The 25,658-nt window shown below is 39.8% G+C and overlaps 1 protein-coding gene across 9 annotated transcripts in view; it reads right to left on the reverse strand.

The window, feature by feature from the left end:
• PAX2 (paired box 2) overlaps positions 1-25,658 on the reverse strand; it is a 72,619-nt gene that overhangs the window by 31,616 nt on the left and 15,345 nt on the right. For 6 of the 9 annotated variants that reach the window (XM_066598766.1, XM_066598761.1, XM_066598763.1 and 3 more), the window contains exons 4-5: positions 20,238-20,323; positions 17,681-17,800 (exon numbers count right to left, since the gene is read on the reverse strand). In XM_066598766.1, coding sequence (XP_066454863.1) covers positions 17,681-17,800; positions 20,238-20,323 — 206 coding nt within the window. The remainder of the gene's footprint in view (positions 1-17,680; positions 17,801-20,237; positions 20,324-25,658) is intronic. The other 3 variants (XM_066598768.1, XM_066598764.1, XM_066598767.1) reach the window with 1 other exon arrangement.

Genomic DNA, 25,658 nt, shown 5'->3' on the forward strand with positions numbered 1-25,658 from the left:
TAGGCCGGAACAGCGAGGAACACGAGTAAAGCCTGAGAGAACCTTACAAGCCAATCTCAAATGCCAGCTTTGTTAGCTGGAAGGACAGAAGGAAGGCGAAAAATTACATAGCATGCAGCTCTAACTATGCTTGTTTAGAGAAACTGCTTGCATTTATGAAGTCTTTGGTGCGGAAAGCAGGGTTGCAAATGACTGCATCAGGAGCGACAGTAGGGGCCATTAATTTCCTGTTATGTTTTCCTGTGTTGGGGGCTTTATTAATTTAATTTTACACTGTCGAACAACAGCGAGAGCTGACACTGCCACACTTTCATTTTTTTTTCATCACTTCATTCTGCTTGTCTGACATACAGCGGCAAATTGTGAGGCCCAGCGAACACAACAGGACTTCACTCTGTGATATCCATCTAATTCAAACCCGCTTCTTCGTTTAACCTCTTCCTATCGGCTCACCGCTACGATCCGGAGATTACTGACTGCTGAAATGTATAATTGTGCATTGCTTGAGGCAGTTATTGCAGCTCTCAATAGACGGCAAGGGGCAGGTTATTATTTTGCGCTTTTACACGAAATTGGGCTCAAATCTGAATGTTATAGAAATTAAGACATTTTAGTTAGACGCGAACCGACGGAGGGTTTATATATTTATTTAGTATGAAAAACCTTCTCCAAACTATTACTGATACTAGAATTACCGCTCCGTAGTTCGGATATCTATACGCAGCGCGGTTCTAATGGGCATTTAGTGGAACTTGCTGGATAAGGTTCCTTCACATGGGTGTATTCGGGCGAGTTTTCGCAAAATTTGCACGCGCAATACGCAGAGAATAGAAACCATTGAGGTCAATGGGTTTGTACAAATTTACGTATTTTGCATGCATGAAAAAAACGCAGCATGATCTACTTTTGTGTGCAACGGTCCCTATAGAAGTCTATGGGGGGTGCAAATGTATAAGCAATACGCAGGGAGATGCGCAATTCCACGGAAAATGAACACATCTGGAATTTATTAAGCTAAACAACTTTTTAGATTGGGGAGTGTCCTGTGCGCAAAAAAACACTGATACGCATACCAAAAAGATTTGTTTACAGCGCAAATACGTTGCACTGAGTCATGTGCTATTGCATATATGCCCGTGTGATGGAGCCTTAATGGCTGGCCATATTGTCAGTCTCAGTCAACACTTAACTGGCAACCATTTAGGCTGCCATCGCATGTATGTTCTATTTTGCGGCACATTTGCACCCCAGAGATCCCTATAGGAGTCAATGGAGGGGGTGCGCAAATGCACACGCAGTACGCAAGGACATGCGTGATACACTGTGTAATTCCGCTGAAAAAAGAACAAATCTGGAACTCATTAGACTAATTAGCCATTTAATTTGGTGCATCTTTGTTTGCAGGTGAACATGTCTGGCATAAAATATGCCAATACGCAGCAATAAAGCCTCGTTCAGTGCCCAAAAAAGTTGCTCTGGGGTTCACATAAATGCGCATGTGCACCTGTGAGAGAGGCCTTAACTTCCATCTGGGCAAATAGTAAAAGGAGTAATCCAGGCAGAAAAAAACATGCTCACCTCACCTGATTCCCTGCCGCACCCATTCTGTCAGGGCAGCAGGTCACTACACCAGTGCCCGATCCACTACTGCTGCTCTACTTCCTGCTACTATGATGACCTCATTGAAGTGATGGAGAAGTGACTACTGCAGCCATTCACTGGCTGAGATCAACCGAAGATTAGCCATATCGGTCACATGTCCTATGACGTCATCGCTTCTGCTGCAGGAAGTGGAGAGTAGGCACCAGCAGAGTGGGAGCAGCAGGGAATTGGGTGAGGTGAGAGTGCAACTTTTTATGTTTTGCCGCCAGCCTAAGCTGCTGTTAAAAATAATTCTGTATAAAAATATGAAGGCAGAAGGAACATATGAAGGGAAATTCCTTTAACCCAGCATTATTGGACCTGTCAGGTACTAGATCATCAAATGTTCTGGTTCATCAGAACATTCTAGAGAATTTACTTGTCAAACAGCTCTAAAAATAATACGCTAACAAAAAAAACTCTACTATTCCTAATCTGCTCAGCCTTCAACTTTTTTAGCCCAGTTTTACATGAGAGTATTACCAGCGCCTTCATGCAACCCTAATATGAATGAATGTCCTGAGTGTCCCGGTCCAACCGTGGGTCTGCTGACCTGAACTCACGGCATCATAGGAATCTTTGCGTTCAGGTCAGTAGATCAGTGAAGAAGAAGAAAAGAAGGAGGTGAAGCAAACCCAATAGAGTAGGAGGCTTGTATCCCAGGTGTATGACCAGGACTAAAAAACAGCCTTGAGGAGGGTTATAGAAAGTAGATGGTGGAGGTGCTGCCAGCCAGGTAGACCCACTAATGGTGGGCGGATTATACATGTGGAAGCAAAAAAATGGGATCTTGGTGCAACTCTCCAATGAAAGTCATGAGGCAATAGGATGAAATATCCAACTTCTCTTTTATTTAATGAATTAAAAGCCAGCAATAGAAACGTGTTTCGAAGTGGACCCCTTCATCAGTCATTGGGAAACGCATCACTCTTGGGACTGCGGGTGTATGGACCGAAAAGTACAGGTGACATCAGGAGTGCAGAGGACCCAGGCTGTGACACCTCTCTGGTCCTGGGGTTATCAGCACTTTTAGGTCCATACATCCGCAGTCCCGAGAGTGATGTGTTTCCCAACTTGACTGATGAAGAGTTTCACTGCCTTATAGTGGATCAGCGGTCAGTATTTTGACTTATGCATCTTTAGCCCTGCCAATGTAAAAAAAAAAGGACCCACAGTCGTATCTATACAAGCATGAAAATCTGACTGTCCGTGGGCACATTTACCTCTGTGTGCTTTCACTGACTGACAAGTAACACTCTTCAGATATCAGTTGGTCACTCTGCCAACCAAAGATGTACATTGCTCAATTACTTTACGTAGTAAGGTGCGTGTCGCCACGAAGTACAGATATAATCACAATTGGACCAACGCCTGATATACAATGCCTGATATAGATGCTATACAGAAGAGAGAATAAACACACATATAATCAGTAGAAGGCTTCACATGAGCGTATGGCCATTTGCACACGCATGAGCATGAACGCACGTCATGTCAATGGGTTCGTACTCATCAACTATTTTTTGCATGCATTTCATGCGCTTGCAAAAAGATAGGACCTGCTCTATTTTCTTGCGTATTTGCACACTAAGGCTCTGCAAAGAAGTCTATGTAAGGTGCGCAAATGTGCACGCAATACGCAAGAGGATGCGCAATACCCTGAAAAACTGCCGGGAAAAGCACACACCTCATTAGTCTTTATAGCCATTTAAATCAGCTGTGCCTGCGCAACATGCTGCGCCGGTGCAAATATGTAAAGTAAAGTACGCAGACACGTACGCAATCAAGCCTTGTTCACTGTGCAAATATATTGCGCTGAGGGGAGCATATTTACGCGTACGCTCCTCTGAAGCCGCCCTAATAAGTTCCATTTTTTTTTCCCTGTGCAATTCCACGCATCTCCTAGCATATTTTGCATCTACATTGACTTCTATGGGGACTTTTGGTGTGCAGATGTGCAGTAAAATAGTGCATGCCACGTTTTTTTTTCTGTGCAACCGAAATGCGACAGAAATTTGCTTATGTGAACGAACCCATTGAAATCAATGCGCTCTACCTATTTTCTGAGGGTGCAAATTTTACATGTGCAAATACACCCATGTGAAGCTGGCCTTAGTAACATAAAACTCAACTCATGAAACATACAGGGCGTACAATCCATGCCCACAATTCCAATCCATCTGTAGTTGATCTAACAGTATTGCTGCATTCATGCACATATAGCTCATTGATTCCTATAGGGACTACCAGTACTTAGATAGAACCCCGGCCTGTAGCTCATATGTAGAGCATGGCGGCTCTATGTAGATTCCTGATGTAAAAGCCCTACGGTTGTCATCTGGCACCATGAGTGATGTGCTGATTTGCCATTTTACATAGGACTGCAGGAAGAGAATACATGCAGAATCTGATGTGACAGATATAGGGATAATCTAGACACATAGATGTATCTCATTGGAATGAGATTGCATTGAGTCCTACCAGCTCATCGTCACCGACCTCCATTCAGGCCGGAAACTTCTTCAATCACTATTCTCTTCCTTGAGTCGGCCTGAACACACACGGAGATGAAACCCTTATCTTGAAAACTCAAACTTCATAATCAGCTACCAGTAAATCTCCTTCCAGCGCTGAATGTCAGAATGGAATGTTTCCGGCATGTTCAGCTCGACGGGTGGTTTCACACACAACTTCTTTTTAGATGCAGTTTTTGTGGCAGTTTTTGATGTCGTTTTTTTTATCCAAAGCCTTAGAAGTGTAGTCAAAGGGAATAGGAAATATAAGGCCCCCTTCACACGAGCGTATGCGTATTTGCGGAACGAACAAGGCTTTTCTGCGTGCGCATCAGCATATTGTACTGCACTTTTTGCGCCCATATGTCTCCTACCTGCTGGATTTGCTACTGGCTTTGGCTTAAAAAGTTGCTGCAAAAACTACATCTGCTTCCAGAAAAGGCTGTGCTTGAGACCACCCTGAGGGCATAAGTGCATTTCGGTCGCGCACACAAAAAATCCGTACACAATCACATTAATTTTGCATCTATGCGCAGTGAATACGCAGGCTTTTTCCATATGTCATGCGTATTTACAAACGTCCACTGATTTCACTGGGCTCCTGCACACCAAGATGGGTCATGCCTTGTATTTTACTGTACTTTTTGCGCTGCTGGGGACCATTCACATCCGCGAGGGAAACACCAATGCCATGATTTAAAAGGCTGTTCACCCTAATTAGTGTCAGGTGTTTTCGACTCCCCCAATAAATTGCACAGTGTATTGCGCAGTTACGTGGAAATTGGGTGCTCATTTGTGCACCCCTATAGACTCCTATGGTGCCTTTGGTGCACGAATGCGCATCAAAATAGAGCATGCTGTATTTTTGGTTTTTTGCGTAAAATCAGCTCAAAACTCGTGTGGAAATTGACACATGCCGCAGATTTTAAATCTGCAGCATGTTGATGATAGTAGTGGAAATTCCATGAAGATCTTCAAATGAAGAAGTGATTTCTGCAGGAAAAGCCACAGCAAAATCTGTACCAAATGGTGTGTATATTTATGCAAAATTTTTGCTGCGAATCCCCGTTTATGAACCTAAAATGACGGTTTTGTGCTAAAAAAAATCCTCTAAAGTGCTGGCCACTAGGCGTCTCCCTTCTGCCTACTTGCTGCCCACTGCCTGCTGTCAAGTGTGTCTCTGGAGACAGCACCAATGGCAGAGCAGTGGATAGAAAAGGGGGATGAGTCCTTATGCTCATTGAAGTATATAGAGAGCAGAGGGTAGAGGAGAAGAAGAGCAGTGACTCACAGAGACATTGCCTGCAATTAAGGCCGGTGACATAGGAGCATATTCCTGATGGGAACTCTAAGCATCGTCTGTCACTGGCCTAATAGTATGTGACTGTTTACATCTTGTATCTATTGAAATCACATCTTCATGTTATGTCTCTGCCTATGTTACAGACAAAGAACAGAATCTGCAGTTCTCTGTGCACTGTCCATAGAACACAGAACTGTAGCCAAGCTCCTCCCAACAGTCCTGAGAGAGTTGAGAATCACATATACACCCTACAGAGGGGAAAATACAGGTACAATTCATATGACAAAGTGTACACTTTAAGGGCTTCTTCAGTCAAACTTTTCGTAAATAATCATGCAGTGAACAAGGGTGACTTGCGCGCATGTTTGCGCATAGTACTATACTTTCTGCGCATGCAGGGCATGTTCATATGCCCAGCTCTGATTTAAAAGGCTATTTAGCCTAATGAGGTCCAGATGTGTTCTTTCACCCATGGTTTTCCTTGCATATTGCGTGTGCATTGGCTTATCTCCCATAGACTTCTATGGGGACCTTTGCTGAGCGGGAAAATAGAGCAGGTCCTGAAGAGGGAGCCAAAAAATCGTTAATGTGAAAGAACCCATTGACATCAATGGGTTCTATTCTGCGCATATTGCGTGTCTATACTTTGCACATGCAAAAACACAAACGTCCATCTAAAGCTGTCCTAAGGGTTGGTTTCACATGGGCGAGAAAATTGTGCGGTTTTCACGTAATACGAGAGTCAGTAAAAAAGCAGATTATGAAACCAATGATTTACGATGGTTTCCTTCCCATTAGTGATGTTTTCACTCATGCGATGTTGCGAGAGCAAAAAATCGTGGCATGCTCTATCTTTCTGCGATGTGCCATTTTTTATCTCCCAAGTTTCCCTATGGAGCCTCATTTTTATCGCATCACAATGCAACAAACTTGCAATGCGATTTTAACATTAGAAAGTCCTATTGACGTTCACGCAAAAAATCGCAGCAAAATCGTGCAAGAAAATCACATGCGGCAGTGATGATTTTGCGAGAAAAAACAGCGCTGGCACTCAAAAATCACAGAAAAAAAAGATTTTCACGATTGCCCGTGTGAAACTAGCCTAAGGCCATGGCTGCATGTTTAAAATTCTTAGTAACTTCTTATTCAGCTAAGCCTTTCTGGACAAGCTGGCCTAGCAGTGTAGCCACTACTGCCGCCACCCAGCTTTCTTGGGGTCCTGAAGGGCATAACTATGGTGATGCATTCTGCGTGTTTCAGTCTTATAATGACTAGGAGGTCTTGCCATTAGGGGCCCTAGAAAAGTTGGGCGAGAGCTATTAGAGGAAATGCTCTTTAAAGGGCTTTTCATGACAGTCTATGGAAAACACTGTCACCGTTTCTTGAAAAACTTTTTATGATTCTCCACTCTCACAGAACGATTTATCAACCTTCCATTCGCACAGCTAACCTCTTAAGCTATAGGTAACTTTGCAGTAAGATCGACAGGTGTCCTTCCGTTACTGTTTGGCGTGAAACTGTCATGAATATCGATGATTGGTTGGCAACGCCACTGCAAAATCTACCTATTTTGCAAGGGTGCCGTGGTTGCATCAGGCCGTAAGTGTATGGGTTATTCTCCCTCGCCTGCATTGTTCCACTGTTGTATAGCAGATTCCTTTCTTCTCTATCTGATCATCTATAAGGAAATAAATCCAGACGCATCGATATGGGTGCAGTTTGCATTGAAGAATGGAAAACTACAGACAGGTTCTGCGTCTCGTGTGGTGCTCTCTTGAAGAGGGAACACGAGCCACAGCCAGTCTACATCTCTGAAAAGGTTGGGATTTCTGAGGCCGCCTTCCAGTGCTGTCAAGGTCACCAGGATTAGGTTCACCGAACGGTCAGAGCGGTTTGAGTTACTGGCACCGCCTGCTGATTCCTTTGGTGATTTTTATCCATCTCTTACAGTGTGTGGGATGGGAAGATAACTCACCTAAGTCAGGGGGATCTCTAAACTTCTACAACATATTCAGGAATGTGGGAATGTCTCATTGACCCCCTCCTGCCTTCATCTAAATACCAGGTGAGTTTTTATTACAGGCCTTTTTTTTTTGGTTTCCGAATGTCCCTTCACATCAGCAACAATAAACATCACAGGCTGCAAAAATAACAATGATCTGTCGTATTTCTTTAATGTTTGTAGTCCACGATCTACTTTTTATCCTGTTCACTTCCAAAGTTTTTTTTAAGAGTTTTAATGCACAATGACCTCAAGTAGGTAAAGCTTGCAGGAGAGGGATAATAATTTTAGGCTTTGATGAGTGATACGTCTGTGATGCCGGTGATCCTGGGAACGGGACAGATTTCCTTTTGGTAAGTGAGACTCCTGTCTAATGACTAGGCCTTGACAAGGCCAAAAAGAAAACTCACTGATCCCATGGGTTCTGTTTACAAAGCTTCTGAAAAGTTGCATCTAGACCATTAACGTTTTATCAAATGTTTAATCAAGTATCTAATGCACATCTCTTGGCCGGGTATAATAACGTCATTTTGATACAGAGCGCAGAAGGATGTTTTGGAAGAATACAATCTAGTATCTACGCCATGATTTGCATGTCCCCAGTTAATCGAAAAAGCTTGGGTTAGGCTGCTTTCCTATCTACTTCAAGGGTTCCATTCTCCTACTCTGTTTGGGGAGCAGGAAATGAGAATCCCCTGGTCGACTGGGGCCTTCTTATGACATAGCCGAACAGCGCCGAACAGATCCCATTGACTATAATAGAGTACGTTCTGTTTCCACTCAGCTGCCCAGCATTTTACCGGAAGAGAAAGCGCTGCATGCAACGCTGTTTCTACCATTATTTTTTTACGAACTGCGAAGAAACAATTGCACATGTGAAGGTGGCCTTAACTGGGTCTAAAACTCGAGATTTTTAGGGTTAGTGATAATATGGCTTGAATTGATTACAAGAAATAAATGGATTAGGGTATGGCCACAACTACATTTTATGGAGGTGTTGCTGGAATGAATGCTTAGGAATGGAAAAGTAATGTTAATGCAGTGATTAACCATAAAAGCTGTTTTCGTTCTCAGCTTATTTTCTAGATATTGTGTTGGCTATTTATATGCAGAGCCATTCACTCTATGGCAGTGGTATGCACAGAAGACAGAGGCCCCATACCAAGTTTCAAAATGGACCCCTATCATAGGGATTTTTACCAGGACAGAAGGACCTGTTGCTTGTTTCCCCTTCCAGGTTCTGTCTATACCAATTTGTCCAATTCCACAACCTTCTACTTTCTAAAGGTGCCCATACATATTATCTCCATGAAGAACAACAGGATCAGGCGTTCAAATTCAGCATACCCGATCCTTCATTCCCCAACATCCTTTGCCGAGGAAGAGTTGGGAGCTCCTATTCACATTCAACAGTTATCTGGTCCTGCCTAAAATGGTGTGTTTGTACAGCATTTGTGTATGGTGGGCTTTAAGAATGCAATGGGGCATTTTGCAAGTCCTGCACAGGTTCTCAGTACCCAGAAGCGAAGGGGATGGGACCAACCAAAACTGGGCCACTCTCTTTCCAAGGATCCCATGGCAATCATTTGATCTACCTCTATGGAACGTATTCCCTTGTATACCACACTGCATTATATAAGTAAACATATGCTTACAGACCTCCCATACATTGGTCACACATAGGAGTATGTTTGATAACATACAATGGATCCATTTTTGCCATTAGTACACCAAAGGACCAATCCCATTTATCCAATGGAAAACGCTTTGAGAATAGTGCCTTACAACTCTTTGAGGTTGTTATAGAAAGGAAAGGATGTAAGTAAATTATCCTGGAAAATCAAATTAAAGGGATTTGTCCTGGACTAGAAAAAAGGTTCTGCAGTTTATCCCAAAACAGCGCCACAACTATCCATACATTGTGTGCTATTGTATCACTTTCTCATTCAAGCTAAACTGCAATACCTGAACTGCGGCGCTCTTTCTGTAAGAATAACTGACCTTTTTTTCTAGTCCGGGACAAGAAAATTGAGCTCACAGGTCCTTGCATCACCAATGAGCTTGCATAGTTTATCTGCAATGTATCCTGACTAGTCAGTATAAGGAAAGTCTCACCATACCAAAAGCAACCTAAACATCATATGGTTATTATAGGTATATCTCAAGATACGGAGCCAACAGGTTAATTGTGCATAGCCCATAAGAATATATGATAATGAACTGTGATTGTAGATGGGGAGATAGGGGTGATGTTGGTTCATATTAACTAGATACAGGGTATTATTATCTGCCAGTGGTTCCTCAGCCTACACAGGGAGGTAATAGCAGACTGCCATGCACAGAGCTGTTCAGGTAATTGGTTTATATATCTAGAAGCAGTGGTAGCAATCTCGGCACAGACAGACTAGCAGTAAAGCCAGTTCCTTAAGGCGATTTCCTTTGTCTTTTCAATTGCTTGCACATCCATGAGAGATACAGGGGGAGAATGAGAGAGTGAGAGAGGGTGAGACAGAGAGAGAGGAAAAATGTTAATTTGTGAATTAATAGCTTTTCTCAGCGGAATTGTAAATTCAAATGTCACCTAACACAACGACTCTGTGGCTGGCCTGCTGAAGAAGCAAGTGACAAGATACCACACTTACTCCGACTCCCCCCCTTCCTCGGTCTCCAAGATGCTCAATTTGACTCCTCGCTATCCTCACTTGCATTAAATCTAAGTGCTGACTTTTCTAACTTTTTTTTTGAATGACACATAGTCACAAGGGGCCTACCGACTCGTCAGGCATTATTAGTGCTGCCCAGAAAATGCAATTTATCTAAAACTTGTCATTTATTAATTGCAGTAATGCCAGTTTACCAGTTTCTAAGACTTTTATTACTGATTACCAAGAAGTCAGAATATCAACTGTCCACTTGTGTTCTTCAGAGAGTGAAGGGTTACCAAATAGATTGAGCCAGTGCCAGGAAGACAGACGGACAGTGAGAATGCCAGAGGGACAGACAGCTGCTGCAAGTGTCACAGGCATAAGTACCGAGGAATAAACCTTTAGACATATGAGTGTAAGTAAGTGCTAAATTATGTGTAAATAATTGCTCTTTTTGGAGCACTGGGGTTCACAACTTGTATGGATGATGGTGCATTTCACAGCTGTTCAAGCGGATTTCCCTTGCTATAAGGCCGGCTTCATGCGGTTGTATTTACGCATGCAGTATGCAGAGAATAAAACGCATTGATTTCAACAGGTCTGTTCATCTATCCGTATTTTGCATGCGCATTTCGGTTGCGATAAAAAATTAACTAAAATCTATTCTATTTTTCTGCATATCTGCTCACCAAAGATCCCCATAGAAGTCAACGGGGATGTACAAATGTGTACACGGTACGCAAGGACATGCGTGAAATACTGCGTAATTACGCATGAAAAAGAACACAGTTGAAACGCATTAAGACTAAGTAGCCATTGCAATCGGTGCGTCTTTGTTTGCCGCATGCAAATGAACAAGCCTTGTGGGCAAAAAAGCATCGCTCATTTCGCAAAAACGCTCCACTCAGGTGCAGATATGTTTACGCCCATGTGAAGCTGGGCTAAGTTTGGATTTTGTTCGCAAGCACTAGCATGAAAAGATCATCAATCCAAGCACACACCATCATTGTAGTCAGCAAAATGGCTGACAGCGCATATTTGCCTCTAAAATATGTTTAATGATTCAACTAGGCTGTTAGAACTAACCAGATCTGTGCTGGAGGGAAGATGGGGTTGGGGTGGGGGTTGGGGGTGCGGTTGCAAAATTTATGTCTGAGTACGGAGGCATATATTTTTTAGATTTTAATCTTTTAAAAAAATAAAGCAGCCTGGATCTCACAAGGTCATCCCGGCCTGTGTAGGCCCATTCATCACATGTATGAGGGAAAATTCTTGGAACATTATGGCTGCGTGCCTTTGATTAAATATATTAATTGCATTTGCAGCCTCACTGGCTCGTGTTACCCACAGATATAAAGTTATAGTTATGAGATATCACTATACAGTAGCAAGAACTGATCAACTGACATTATACTTCAGATATATATCCACTTATGCATGATAGGTAGATAGATAGATGGATAGATATGAGAAGGATGGATAGATAGATAGATAGATAGATAGATAGATAGATAGATAGATAGATAGATAGATATGGGATAGATAGATAGATAGATAGATAGATAGATAGATATGGGATAGATAGATAGATAGATAGATAGATAGATAGATAGATAGATAGATAGATAGATAGATAGATAGATAGATAGATAGATAGATATAGATAGGAGATAGATTAATATTAGATAGATATGATATAGATAGAAAGATAGATATTCAATAGATAGATAGATAGATATTTGATAGATATATAAATAGATAGGTATAAGATAGATAGATAGATAGGAAATAGATAAAATGATAGAGAAAAAGATAGATATGAGAAGGATGGATTGATAGATAGATAGGTATTCGATAGTTGGATAGATAAATAAGTAGATATTCGATAGATAGACAGATATTCCATAGATAGACAGATATTCCATAGATAGATAGATAGATATAAGATAGATAGATAGATAGATAGATAGATAGATAGATAGATAGATAGATAGATAGATAGATAGATAGATCCCACAATAATGGGATTAGTCTTTAAAGCTAGCTGCTAACCAAACAGGTCGCTGCTTATATATTCTACCAGTGCTAGAAAAAGCATGTACTATATGTTCATCACAGGTAGCTAATGCTTTTTATATTTTTAGACAGTAACCATTTCCAAGTCAACATTATGGAAATAATATTCCCAAGTATGAAACACGTCCCATGTGAAGACACTTTTGAAGACATCCAAGTTTCAAAGTTTCCAAAGGTATAATGAGGGAAAATGACACAGACAGACTAGAGAGTTGCCAGGGAGGAAAAGGATGATGCCAGAAGCAGAAAAAGATGAGGACCAGAAGTGACAAAACTATGGACTTTTTAGCTTCAGTGGTATAAAGAATGTTTATGCCAGATACCTAGAACACTTGCCAAAGAGACATGCACCGACACTGCCAGAAGAAGAGGCTGATAGAGCCAGATACTTTCAAGTACGGCCATATATTTGGAGTGTAATGCCAATGACAAAATGTTGTGAAGCTGTGTTTCACTCATCAGAAAATTACCAGTTTCTCAGATGTAGTGGAGTTGGGAGACCGAGATGTAGCAGAGCAGCATTTGTCCAATTGAAATCAATGTTATCTCCTATTTCTCATAGGACTGCAATTGTATCCTTCTTGTGTATTAATATTGATGCATTCTTATATTATTTTCATAACGTTTTCTATGTTTGCACACATACTTGCACTAAACATGCTGGGCCTCGTAAATAAACATCTAAACGTTCTGTCATTGTATAAGCAACATTTACCTCTAAATAAAAATCATCTGTATGAATGAAGTATTTTATCATTTATCGAACCATTCTGCTAAGTTAGTCCTACAAAAGTTCTCACATTCCCCAGAGTCCTACATAGGTTGCAAAATAGAAGCAGGGGAGTATACAGTACTGTGCAAAAGTCTTAAGACAGGTGTTGGAAAAATGCTGCAAAGCAAGATTTGTTTCCCGAAATAGAAGGCGCCTGACACCAAATTTATTATGCAGCAGGACAGCGACCCCAAATAATCCAGCCAATGTCATTAAGAACTATTCAGAGCAAAGAAGAATGAGTCCTGGAAGTGATGATTTGGCCTCCACAGAGCCCTAAACTCAACATCACCCAGTCTGTCTGGGATTACATGAAGAGACAGAAGGATTTGAGCAAGCCGACATCCACAGAAGATCTCAGCTTAGTTTTCCAAGATGTTTGGAACAACTTCCCTGCCGAGTTCCCTCAAAAACTGTGTGCAAGTGTACCTAGAATAACTGATGTTGTTTTGAATGTAAAGGGCGGTCACACCAAATATTGATTTGATTTGGACTTTATTATTAATTGTTCAGTTTTTCAAAAGTATTCTTACTTTGCTGCATTATTGCCACACCTACCTAAAACTTTTGCACAATACTCTATAACTACATCAACTCTCCATTCAGGAGCCTGGAAAAGCTGGATGAAACTATCGGTTGTCATCCAGAAGTCGAAATAAGTTAGAAACAGCAGAACAGACTATAATGAGAGTTCATACAACAGAACAACTCAAGGACTTACATTAACACGTGATTTTTTTTTAGGAGGGCATGCTCTTCTGTTAAACTTACTGGTAGATCTGAGAAGCAAGGTCTGTTGCATCAGTCTCAGTTACGTTTGGCACAAGCAATTCCACAGTTAGGCTGTTTAAAGAGCATGTTGTGCAATTTCAGGTAATTTGGGCCATCTTGGGGTTACAAATAACTGATTATGTCTCTCATGTGCAGCATATAATATAAGGGGAACGATAAAAAGTGAAAGTCGCAATGTAAAAATAAAAACAAAACCTCTTAGCCCAGCAATGTGTAACCTGTCAACACAGCAAAAATCTAACAAATCTATAAAGAGGAGAAAAATAGCTGGAAAATGATGCTGCTTCAGTCAGTTCTAATACAACAATATACCAAGCTGGTTATAAATCCAAGAATAAGGCATAAAACCTGAAACATCATGAAAATAATAATAAATTTGTTACACGACCCAGCCAGAGTATGCCACCAAATTCTCATTTTAACCCGGTCGCTGTCGAATAATCATTTGCTGCTAGGATGTGATTAAATGCCGTTTGTTTAAGATATCTCCCTGTGCTTGTTTCTGTTTAACGGTGGAATCCGGGAAAATGTACAAAGGAGAATTACTTGGCTGATTTCCCTTAACTCTTTCAATAAACAAGGGAGAATAGAAGTGTTCGGCTATCCCTCTCTCTCTCTCTCTAACACAGAGCTGGTGCTGTGAATCACTCTGCTGCCTTCACCCAACCAGAGAGTTTGGCTACATCATCCTGACACATAATTATCTCTACTCTTCTTAATCATCCGTGCCGCTGCTACTGTGTAATGAAAGCAGCAACAAAGATGACAGAGTAGAGGAGGGCTTTTCACCTTACATAGGATGGCCAAGCTGCAAGTGTATCTGCAATGTATCTATATTCCCGTAGATTTATACTTTCTTATACGTAGTCCTGTCGCAAAGTAAGGATGAAGCAATCAAGCCAAATATGGTACATTTTGGATGAAATCATATCACCAGGCCAAATCAGATAAGACCTGGCCAATGGGACTGCTATTGCAAATTTTGGCTGTAAGGGACAATGGCAGACATTTATTAAGACCTGCATGGTCTTAATATTATTTCTGCCTAATATTTATGAGATGCAAGCCTCTTCATATATTTGGCACATCTTGGTACTTCCATGTGCCTTTACAGAAATGTATGCCTACCTGGTATACATTTCTGGTATACTTTACACTCGTTTCTGGCGTAAATCTCAAAATTTTGGTGCAAGCAAGCCTTGCACAAAATTTTGCAAATTTGTTATGCCAGAAAATGTTTCATGAATGTCCCCCAATGTTTGAATTGTAGTAATGTTTTACTCAACCTCCAGGGCAAGGGTATATGGATCGCAGAGGTTACATCGGGGGGGGCCCATGGAGAATGGAAGTCAACCTCATTCAGTATGGATAGTGTGAACCTACATAGGTGTTCTCCTGTACACAAGCCCTGTAATGTAAGGCTAGGTCTCCATATGCACAACAACAGGGTTTTTTCATCCCTATGGCAGTTCAATATAACTGATGCCGGAGCTGATCACATAACTTTCTATGGGATTGTTCACGGCACTCTTTATGACTCCAAATGTATTCCTGCATCAGACAGAAAAATGTTGAATGACATAAAACAACTGACTGGATATAACTGACATATGTGCACCAAGCCTAAGCATAGGAACTGACCCAAGGCCAAGGAACAGGAAAATACTGGGTTTTCTTATCCATGGATTGGGGTGGCACCAGGCAGGACCAGAAATGGTTGTGTTATCTTATCCATCTATGAGGGTCTAGTCCTATGCACTACATCTTGTAATCCAGAAGTAAACCACCAGTTAAATTTTCAATGTGGTTTACAATTTCAATACACTCATTGTCAACGATAATAGATAATCCCTTCCCTAGAAGGAGTTGTCAGAATCAAATGTGAATTCATATGTATGATTGTAATGTTGATATAAGTAAGTAATTACAGCATCAGAACAAATGGATAATTTATTGCAGGAAAGGGACCCCTTGAAAAAAGGCTCTAGTACCCTGTTGTACCACCTCTAGCTTGGGTACAAGATGTTATACGGGTGGGCATGGAGGCTCTAGTACCCTGTTGTACCATCTCCAGCTTGGATACAAGATGTGATACGGGTGGGCATGGAGGCTATAGTACCCTGTTGTACTGTCCCTAGCTTGGATACAAGATGTGATACAGGGGGCATGGAGGCTATAGTACCCTGTTGTACCACCTCCAGCTTGGATACAAGATGTGATACGGGTGCGCATGGAGGCATACAAGTTCAATATAGGATACTGCAGCATATTAGTCCACATTTGCTGTAACTGAGCCTCTAGATTGTGCAAGCTTCTACGCTGTCGAAGTTGGCATCCCAGATGGTCCTATATATGTTTTATTGGCGGCAAATCTGGTGACGGAAGTGTGACAATGTTGTGGAGACATCCCTGTGACACCCTTGTGTGTGCAGCTGAGCATTATCCTGCTAGAAAATGCCTCTTGGAAGCCGCCATGAGAGGAACATATGTGGCTGCAGGATGTCCTGAACATATGGCTGAGCTGTCATTGTCCCTCATACCACTACTATGGGTGACCGACTGTTGTATGTGATGGTCCCCTAGACCACCACATCAGCAGTGGGGACAGTGTGCCACTCCACAGCAAAGGCAGGATTTTGGCACTCACTCTGAGGTCTCCAGACACAAGCACATCTGTTGCCAGTGCCCAAGCTAAACCTAGATTTGTTGCTGAAGACAACCCGGTTCCACTCTGTTGCGTCCAGTTTTGTCCTTCACAACACCACTGCAAATGAACGCGGCAGTGGGTGGGTGTCAGAGGCTGTATACAAAATGGGCTCAGTGAGATCAAATGTCCTTCACAAAAGTGCATGGAAATGGTTCTGACAGACACAGTGATGTAACAATGGCAATTCATCAATACAACCATCCAGCTTCTCACATCCCAATAATGTGCCCCTCCTAGACTCCAGTAACAGGGTGTAATCTCTTCTCTGCATCATAGAGGCGTCTAGCGGTCAACAAGCTCCACACAAGCAGAAGAAGAGGTCACTACACACAAGAAGCCTCTGAGGGCCTTTTATAGGCCAAGGGGGAACCACATTTAAGGCCTCAGGTGACAATACTATTCATCCAATCACGCCACAACTCCAATCATTTACATATCTGGCTGAGATATAACTGCATGCCGGGTTTTGCAGCAAAACGACAACTTCTTCTAGGGGCGAGATTTTTTTTTTTCAATGAGTGTACTTATCAGGCACCTAATGTCATATTTAAGAACTACATGTCTCAGCTTTCTGCTGGCAGATATAATAGCCCTCTGAACACATATCAGTCGCGGTTATATAAGATGGCATGGGTGAATAAGTTAGGTGTACTGATATATTTGCCACCGTAACATTATACTGAAAAACTAAATCCACAATAACAACATGTATTTTAGTGGTCTGCTCTACGTGCCTCCAAGCTTCCTACTACCTCAAGCAGCAAAACAATATGTCTTCACACAACATAATAATAAAGCACACAAAACAAGCTATAATAAATATCTCCCAAAATCTAAACATATGTAACATATAAAGAGGTCGCTATATGCCCCTTAAATCCTGGAGCACACATGGGTCCATTTGAAGGCATTGGTAATTTTTACTTTAAAAATCCCTAAAACAGTACAGCATGGAAAAGGGGGAGAATTCCACCTCCCCTTAGCAATAGTTCCTTTTTTCCTAAATCAAAAATAGATTTATTCTAGTAGGTTATATTTATAATGCTGGTAAGTAAACTATACAGTGAACATGTCACCAGTCCACTTCCATGACATAAGAAACTTCAAGAGCAGAAAGGTGGTGCATGGAGGCTACAACTGATCTGGTATAGGAGCAGCTGGTGCGCATGGGTTTGAAATCAGACCCTAGTTCCAAGAGATACAGAATAAAGCTCTCTCTTTTTCCCTACCTTCATCGCGTTTCCTTTTTTCGCCGTTTGAACGAGGTATACCCAGGATCCCATTTATGGAATAAGAGCCTACGGGATCATTGGAGACGCTGGAGACAGGAGGAGATGCTGTACTGGGAACTAAACAAAATGAGAAAGGACATATAAGCCTGTGAGGAGAAAGCTACCGTGGATCCATCAATAGATCACTAAATGTAAGGAAGCTTCTTTGGTACATTCCCAACAAGAGTACATGCAGAAGGGAATTTCTATAGTGTTTCCCTATTGAAAGTAATGGCTGCTCACTTCCAAAAACAATGGAAGAAGCCATTCTGAAGGTAGGCCTAGAAAATGCTACTTTGTACCCAATGACCAGTAAACAGGACATTACTGGTTCCTATAGCCTGTGCAGGATAAAGAACTAGGCGACGTCACTCGCATGTATCCCTCCGCCAGAAAAATCAGCTGATTTAGGGGCACAGGATAAAGTGTATAGCTACCGAGAAAGAGTAAAATATAGTACCGAACGATGATGCAATTTATGACTACATTTTCTACATAGCGTTTGTCATACACAATAGTTTGTTCATTATTGTACATGATACATTGATATAAGAGCAAATAATACAGGGTCAGCCACAGAAAAGTAGCCCGCACCACAATCTTATGAAAGCGGTCTAAAAAAAATCGGTATATATTGCCCACAGCAACCAATCAGGGGTTTTGTAAAATAAAAGCTGTGCTGTGATTGGTTGCTATTAGCAACAGAGACCAATTTTCTTTTAGACAACTTTCACAGGAGTGTGGTGCCGGGCTACTTTTCCCATGACCCCGGGCTACTTTCCCATGGCATACCTTGTATTATTTGTTCTTGTATCAATGTACAACGCACAACAATGAACAAAGTATCTGGCGGAGAGATACATGCGAGTGACGCGTAGTTCTTTATCCTGCACAGACTATACAGTATATTTATAAGCTGCTTTTCATAGTCTTGTTGTCCACAGAATGACTTTCTAAATGGTTTCTCGTCCAAATCAGTATTACTACTTCTTTTGGGCTACCCTAAGTGTCGTATAAGAGGATAAAGGATTGATGTAAACTAACCTAATATGTCAACGATTTTCCAGACTTCTCTATACTAAGATGATTTTGATAACAATGTAGACAACAAAAATCTCACAATATTTTTGTAAAATTCCAAAATGCATTAAGCTCTTCCAAATTAGCAGCATTGCTACCCATAATGCATTTCTAGATGAAGTAAGTTAGCTGCTATCTCTAAATGCAAGATTACGGAATGTTAAAAGTCATGAATAGTCCCCAAATTCAAGTGGATGATGAATCTAACATGGGCAGATCTCCACCTAGGCTGGAGATCTCCCCGACCTCCCCAACACTGCATGTGGAAAAGGAAGCGACAACAGGAACAGGAAGTGTTTGTCCATCACTACAAGTCAGTTTACAAAGCATTTTATTACACTGGTGTTATGGTTACTGTATGTTCTAAACCACATAATGGCACATTTGAGAAATGTCTTAAAGAGTACCTGTCCACTCTTCTTAAATATCTGTTTTAGTAAATACTTGTATTTTCCATGAAATAACAATTCTGGAACAATTTTTCTCATAACTGCGTGTTTTTCTGTTTTTCGGTTATTCCTCCTGAATGTTTAGGATGTTATCATTCCGTGTTGAAGTGGAGTATCCCTGTACCGTCTGACTGATTAGCTAGTGTCAGAGACACCTCAAACTGATATCACCTCAACTATCAATTCATTCAAAATTTCGTAGGAGGAATAATAGAAGAATGGCGCAACACAGAGCGTCTAAGAAAAAATGCTTCAGAATCTCATAAGGAAAACAGGTATGCACTAAACTACTCAAGACTACTCAAGACTGATGACAAGTCGTCCTTGATAGTTTAGTCAAAACACCTTCCAAGAATGTATCTAAGTAATGCAATCAATCTACGGTTACTCCAGGAATTAATATCTTATGATTTTTTTTCCTTTCTGATTCACCAAAAATGTTTCTACACCCTTTTAAAAACTACAATAGCGTTTTCTATTCCAGCTCGTAACATTTTGTCCCCTTGACTTTCCAACAGGATGACACATATTTCCGTTCTGTAGTATAATTGGTACAAGCAGAAACCAGTGGTTACTTATTGGTACTTTCATCATAACCTTTTGCCCTTTCGAAATCATGAGTCAGTAATCACATGAATCACAGGGGAAGTTTTCATTGGACTACTCATTAATTTAGCTGTGATGACCTCATCGTGATTTTCTATCGAAAGTGTATCCAAATTACTACCTATGTACAAACACAAAACACGCTTGCTATGTAAAAAATGTAAGCGCACAATAATAGTACACAAGAAGTTCCATTGTGACCGTCTTCCAACTATTAGCGCAAATCATATTCACAATGTATTCTCTAAATTATTAGCATGTGACTAATGTTAAGTAATGTCAGCTCTGCTGCGTTTTGTTTTGTCCTTCCAAACCAAAATGGCTAATGCAACATTGTAGTACATATACTTGAAGTAAATCACATAATGTGAATGGATTACCGATGGTGTGCCCTGGTGCGCTTACTGGCGTTCCAGATCCATCCGGCGTTGGGTGAAATGGTTGCTGTACTTTTGTCCTGATAATTCTAGAGAAGAGAAAACAAACAAGGATTTATTATGTGACGATTGACTATTTATGGGGTTTTTTCTATGTATACAAAACACAACACACTCATGACTATGGAGGTAAAACTAAAATAGCTCAAATCCCACCCGAATAATTCTGAATAGATTACGGAATTTTTTAAAAAAAATTTTAATGAACAAAATTTTTGCTGTAAGAATTAATACTAAAGAAAAGAGTTGCTATTTAAAACATTACTAATGACTTGGGACATGATTACAGCTCAAGCAGATTAATGCTGGCAATTCTTTTTAGGCAATAACAAGCTTTCGAAGACAATGAAGCTGTGAAACAAGCTGCGAAATTCAAGCCAAGTTGCGTTTCGCTAGCAGTATGTATACTATGGAAAAAAAAGTTTTATAGTCTAAAAAAAAGAGATGCAGCTGAGCATTATGGGAGTTTATAAGTGAGATTGTCGCCTATCTTACAGCGCCTGAGATGTGTTCTGCTTTCTAAAGAAAGACAAAGCCAGTAATGTCTTCTTATCCATTTATAATACACGTTTTTACAAGTTATATCAATGATATCAAACTGACAAATCTTCCAAGCCGAGTGTATAAAATACAGGAACTACTGCTGCCGCCAGGTGTATGCTCACTGAGCCAAGCCAGGCAAGATTTAGGAATATGAGGTTATATCACTAAAATACATATATGCTTAGCGGTATTTAATATTTGTGTGTATCGGTAAAATTGCCTCCTAGTTATTTTATATTTTGAAGTGAGACTTCTCTACAAGTCATATGCATGGGACAGACTTTATTCTCTTCCTTGCTTTCAGGTGCATAATACTGTTTAGTGAACAAAGCACTATATGCCCATATAATGGCGGAAGTGGCTCAGGTCTAGGCATAAGAGAGAAAATAAAGGTGTTGAAAAAATATATAGGTAGATAAATAGATGATTGATAGATAGATAATAGATAGATGATAGATGGATAGATAGATAGATAGATAGATAGATAGATAGATAGATAGATAGATAGATAGATAGATAGATAGATAGATAGATAGATAGATAGATAGATAGATAGATAGATAGAGGATAGATATAAGACAGATTACTATTCGATAGATAGATAGATAGATAGATAGATAGATAGATAGATAGATAGATAGATAGATAGATAGATAGATAGAGGATAGATATAAGACAGATTACTATTCGATAGATAGATAGATAGATAGATAGATAGATAGATAGATAGATAGATAGATAGATAGATAGAGGATAGATATAAGACAGATTACTATTCGATAGATAGATAGATAGATAGATAGATAGATAGAGGATAGATATAAGACAGATTACTATTCGATAGATAGATAGATAGATAGATAGATAGATAGATAGATAGATAGATAGATAGATAGATAGATAGGGGATAGATATAAGACAGATTACTATTCGATAGATAGATAGATAGATAGATAGATAGATAGATAGATAGATAGATAGATATGAGATAGATGGATATTCAATAGATAGATATATAGATAGGAGATAGATAGATAGATAGATAGATAGATAGATAGATAGATAGATAGATAGATAGATAGATAGATATGACATAGATGGATAAATAGATAGATGTGAGATAGATATTCGATAGATAGATAGATAGATAGATAGGAGATAGAAAGATAGATATCTAGATAGACAGATAAGTAGATAGATAGATATGAGATAGATAGATAGATTGATAGATAGATAGATATGAGATAGATAGATAGATAGATAGATAGATAGATAGATAGATAGATAGATAGATAGATAGATAGATAGATAGGGGATAGATATAAGACAGATTACTATTCGATAGATAGATAGATAGATAGATATGAGATAGATGGATATTCAATAGATAGATATATAGATAGGAGATAGATAGATAGATAGATAGATAGATAGATAGATATGACATAGATGGATAAATAGATAGATGTGAGATAGATATTCGATAGATAGATAGATAGATAGATAGATAGATAGATAGATAGATAGATAGGAGATAGAAAGATAGATATCTAGATAGACAGATAAGTAGATAGATAGATATGAGATAGATAGATAGATAGATTGATAGATAGATAGATAGATAGATAGATAGATAGATAGATAGATAGATAGATAGATTGATAGATAGATAGATAGATATGAGATAGATAGATAGATATGAGATAGATAAATAGACAGATATATGAAAGATTACTATTCGATAGATAGATAGATAGATAGATAGATAGATAGATAGATAGATAGATAGATAGATAGATATGAGAGAGCTAGATGGGTAGATGATAGATAGATGATAGATAGATAGATAGATAGATAGATAGATAGGTAGATAGATAGATACCGTAGATAGATAAAAGATAAAAAGACAGATTAGAAGGATCGATAGATAGATATGAGATAGATAGATAGATAGATATGAGATAGATAGATAGATAGATAGATAGATAGATAGATAGATAGATAGATTTTTCTCCTTAAATACCCAAGTTATGAAATAACTCCCACTTGTCTATATGGATTTTTTGCAGTCCATAATGACCACAGACATAATTTTTCCTGTGGGTTTTGTTATGGGTTTGGAATATATATTATCCAAAAATAAAAGTTTATGGTCCAGCTCCCATAACAACTATAATAAAGGCAGTGAAACCTTAGAGCTTCCAGTAATAGTTTTTACCTCTCACTTTAAACTTGGGCCTACTGTAGTTTATACCCTAAAAACTTTCTTTGTGGCCTATGCCTTCTGTAAATGAGCAATCGCATTATTTTATTTTAAATCATTTTTTATGTTATTTTTGTTTATCTATTTACCTATGTGGCAAAAAGTTGCCATTTCATTCTGTGTTACTTTCATACCGGTACTGAAAGTTTATGCTGGCATTGTCCATGAAAACATTAGCCCTAAGCTGTTCCCAGACAATATATTCCTTATCACTGAGGTTAGGCTGTACTTCACTTGATTTATTCAGAAAGTTCAATAAATGATTTTGGGCGGCAGCTTGCTGGTGTACTCACTGTCCTTTCCTATTGATGGTATCTTCACATAGTTGGCTTTGGACTTCAGCAAAGTCATTAAAAGCTGAATATGACTCATTTCATATCATTATTATATATTGTATAGTCAGAGATTTATACATTCTTCATGTTTCAGGCAGTATGGTATATTTATCCCAGGTTTATGCATATGTCTGCTCGGTCATTGTTCATTGGCTTGGGTCTTTAACGTTTAACACTCCCAAATGCCATAGTCTGACTTCATTGATTTTACCAAGGCTGTGAGGCCAGAGGATGGAGATGGGGTGCAGGCAAAGACATTTAAATAGAAAACTATAAATTATTTCTGACAGTAAAGCAATAGTGTCAGTGTGCTGAGCAGAAGTCCTGTGTCACTATTAGATGCTTCTTAACCTGGTAACACTATAGAAAAGGTTAAATGTCTGATGGAACCATACACCTATGGGGCTAAATGGCTCCCAGCAGCAAAACAAGTGATACTGGCCAAATATATCAATGCTTTAGGCTGCAAATATTTATCTTAGTATTGACTAGGGTGCTCGGTCCATATATTTGAAACCTCCTTGGTTGACATGTGGCTTTGAAGATAGAGAACCCTGCACATGTAGAATCATTGAATATATCATAGAGATACCTAGCTTTTATGGAAGTACATAGATTTTACTTTAAACTGAAAAAAAACCATCAGGTCCACAAAAATATATATAATATATGGCAAAAATATAGCAAAAAAGTCAGACTTTGGGACTGGTATGTTGATGTTTTTATCAGTAAAGTGGGTTTTCAGGAAAATAGCAAGCACATTTTAATAAACTATAGGTTTGACATCTTGAATGTACTGAATTTTTTTTCCTGTTTATTTAATTTCACTGTAGACACTTTTTGGTTTATTCATTTGTCAGTGGAAATACCCTATTATACATTCCATGTAAACAAGAAATTCACTGAGTCAAGCACCTGAACTAATGAAGTCTGTTTTCTTATGGATTTGTGTGTTATGGTTGATTGACCCGTAAACTAAAATATACAAAGATTTCCTCATACTTCACAGTGCATTCTTAGTAAGTGATTAGGAACTCATAGAGGAATGGGTAAATAACTGGCAGGGTTTTTTTCTCTGAGTGATGTCATCAAAAACTATATCATTTTAATAGAACATCAGTTTATTAGTTATCAAATGACAGAAAGGGTAAACATCCTAAGCCACTACATAAGCATTAGTAAATATGTAGTTGTCCTACTCAACTTCAACCCAACACTCTAAACACATGGTAATATACCAAATCCTCTGCCATCTATGCGTCAATAGTTTGCCAAACTATTGGCCAATGTTACAAATGTTTAGCTTGAGAAAAACCCGCGTCTCCATAAGTAACACAGTGACATATACGCTAAAATGATTGCAGTGGCACACCAAAAGAAAAGGTTTAAAATGTTATCTTAGATTACAAAAACAATAGGTAGGCCTATAGATTTCTTCTCGCTTTATCTGTGCCATCAGAAAATGACCCATTGTATAAATCACAAGAATTGTTGGTGATTTTTTTAACTTTTGGTTATAATCTATATTTTAAAAAAATCCTAAAATCATGCATTTTTTTACACTGACCACAAGCCCCTTATACTAGTCAGTCACTTCCTGATCTGTAGAGAGAACTTTGCATCTGTCATCTCACTAACATCACAGGCAGGATTACACTGATAGGTGACACCTATATATAGATAACGCAGGGTTCACCATTCACAATAGGTATAAAGCAGAACTATCTAATCCCCTCCTCCAAAATAACCCCTGCACAAGTTGCAGAGCATGTCTAGATCATCTCTCATACAAGTCAATGAGTCCTCTCTAGAGATGAGCGAATGTACTCGTTTCGAGTAATTACTCGATCAAGCACCGCAATACTTCAGTACTTGGGTAAAAAGATTTGGGGGGCGCCGGGGGGCGGGGGGAGGCGTGGCAGCGCGGGGGGTAGCAGCTGGGAACAGGGGGGAGCCCTCTCTCTCTCCCTCTCCCCCCCACTCCCCACTGCAACCCCCCACTCACCCCCAGCGCCCCCCGAATCTTTTTGCCCGAGTACGGAAGTACTCGAAAATCGCGGCGCTTGGGCGAAAAAGGGGCATGGCCGAGTGGGCTCGCTCATCTCTAGTCCTCTCCTGTCCCTTGTGTGAATGGCCCATGAGACTGCTGTAAGGTATATCTCTAAAATTGTAACTCAGGAAAGATGGCTGCCCCCACAGTCATATACAGACAGCAGAATAAAA

The sequence above is a fragment of the Eleutherodactylus coqui genome, chromosome 4 (assembly GCF_035609145.1).
Source record: "Eleutherodactylus coqui strain aEleCoq1 chromosome 4, aEleCoq1.hap1, whole genome shotgun sequence".
Classification (NCBI taxonomy): domain Eukaryota; kingdom Metazoa; phylum Chordata; class Amphibia; order Anura; family Eleutherodactylidae; genus Eleutherodactylus; species Eleutherodactylus coqui.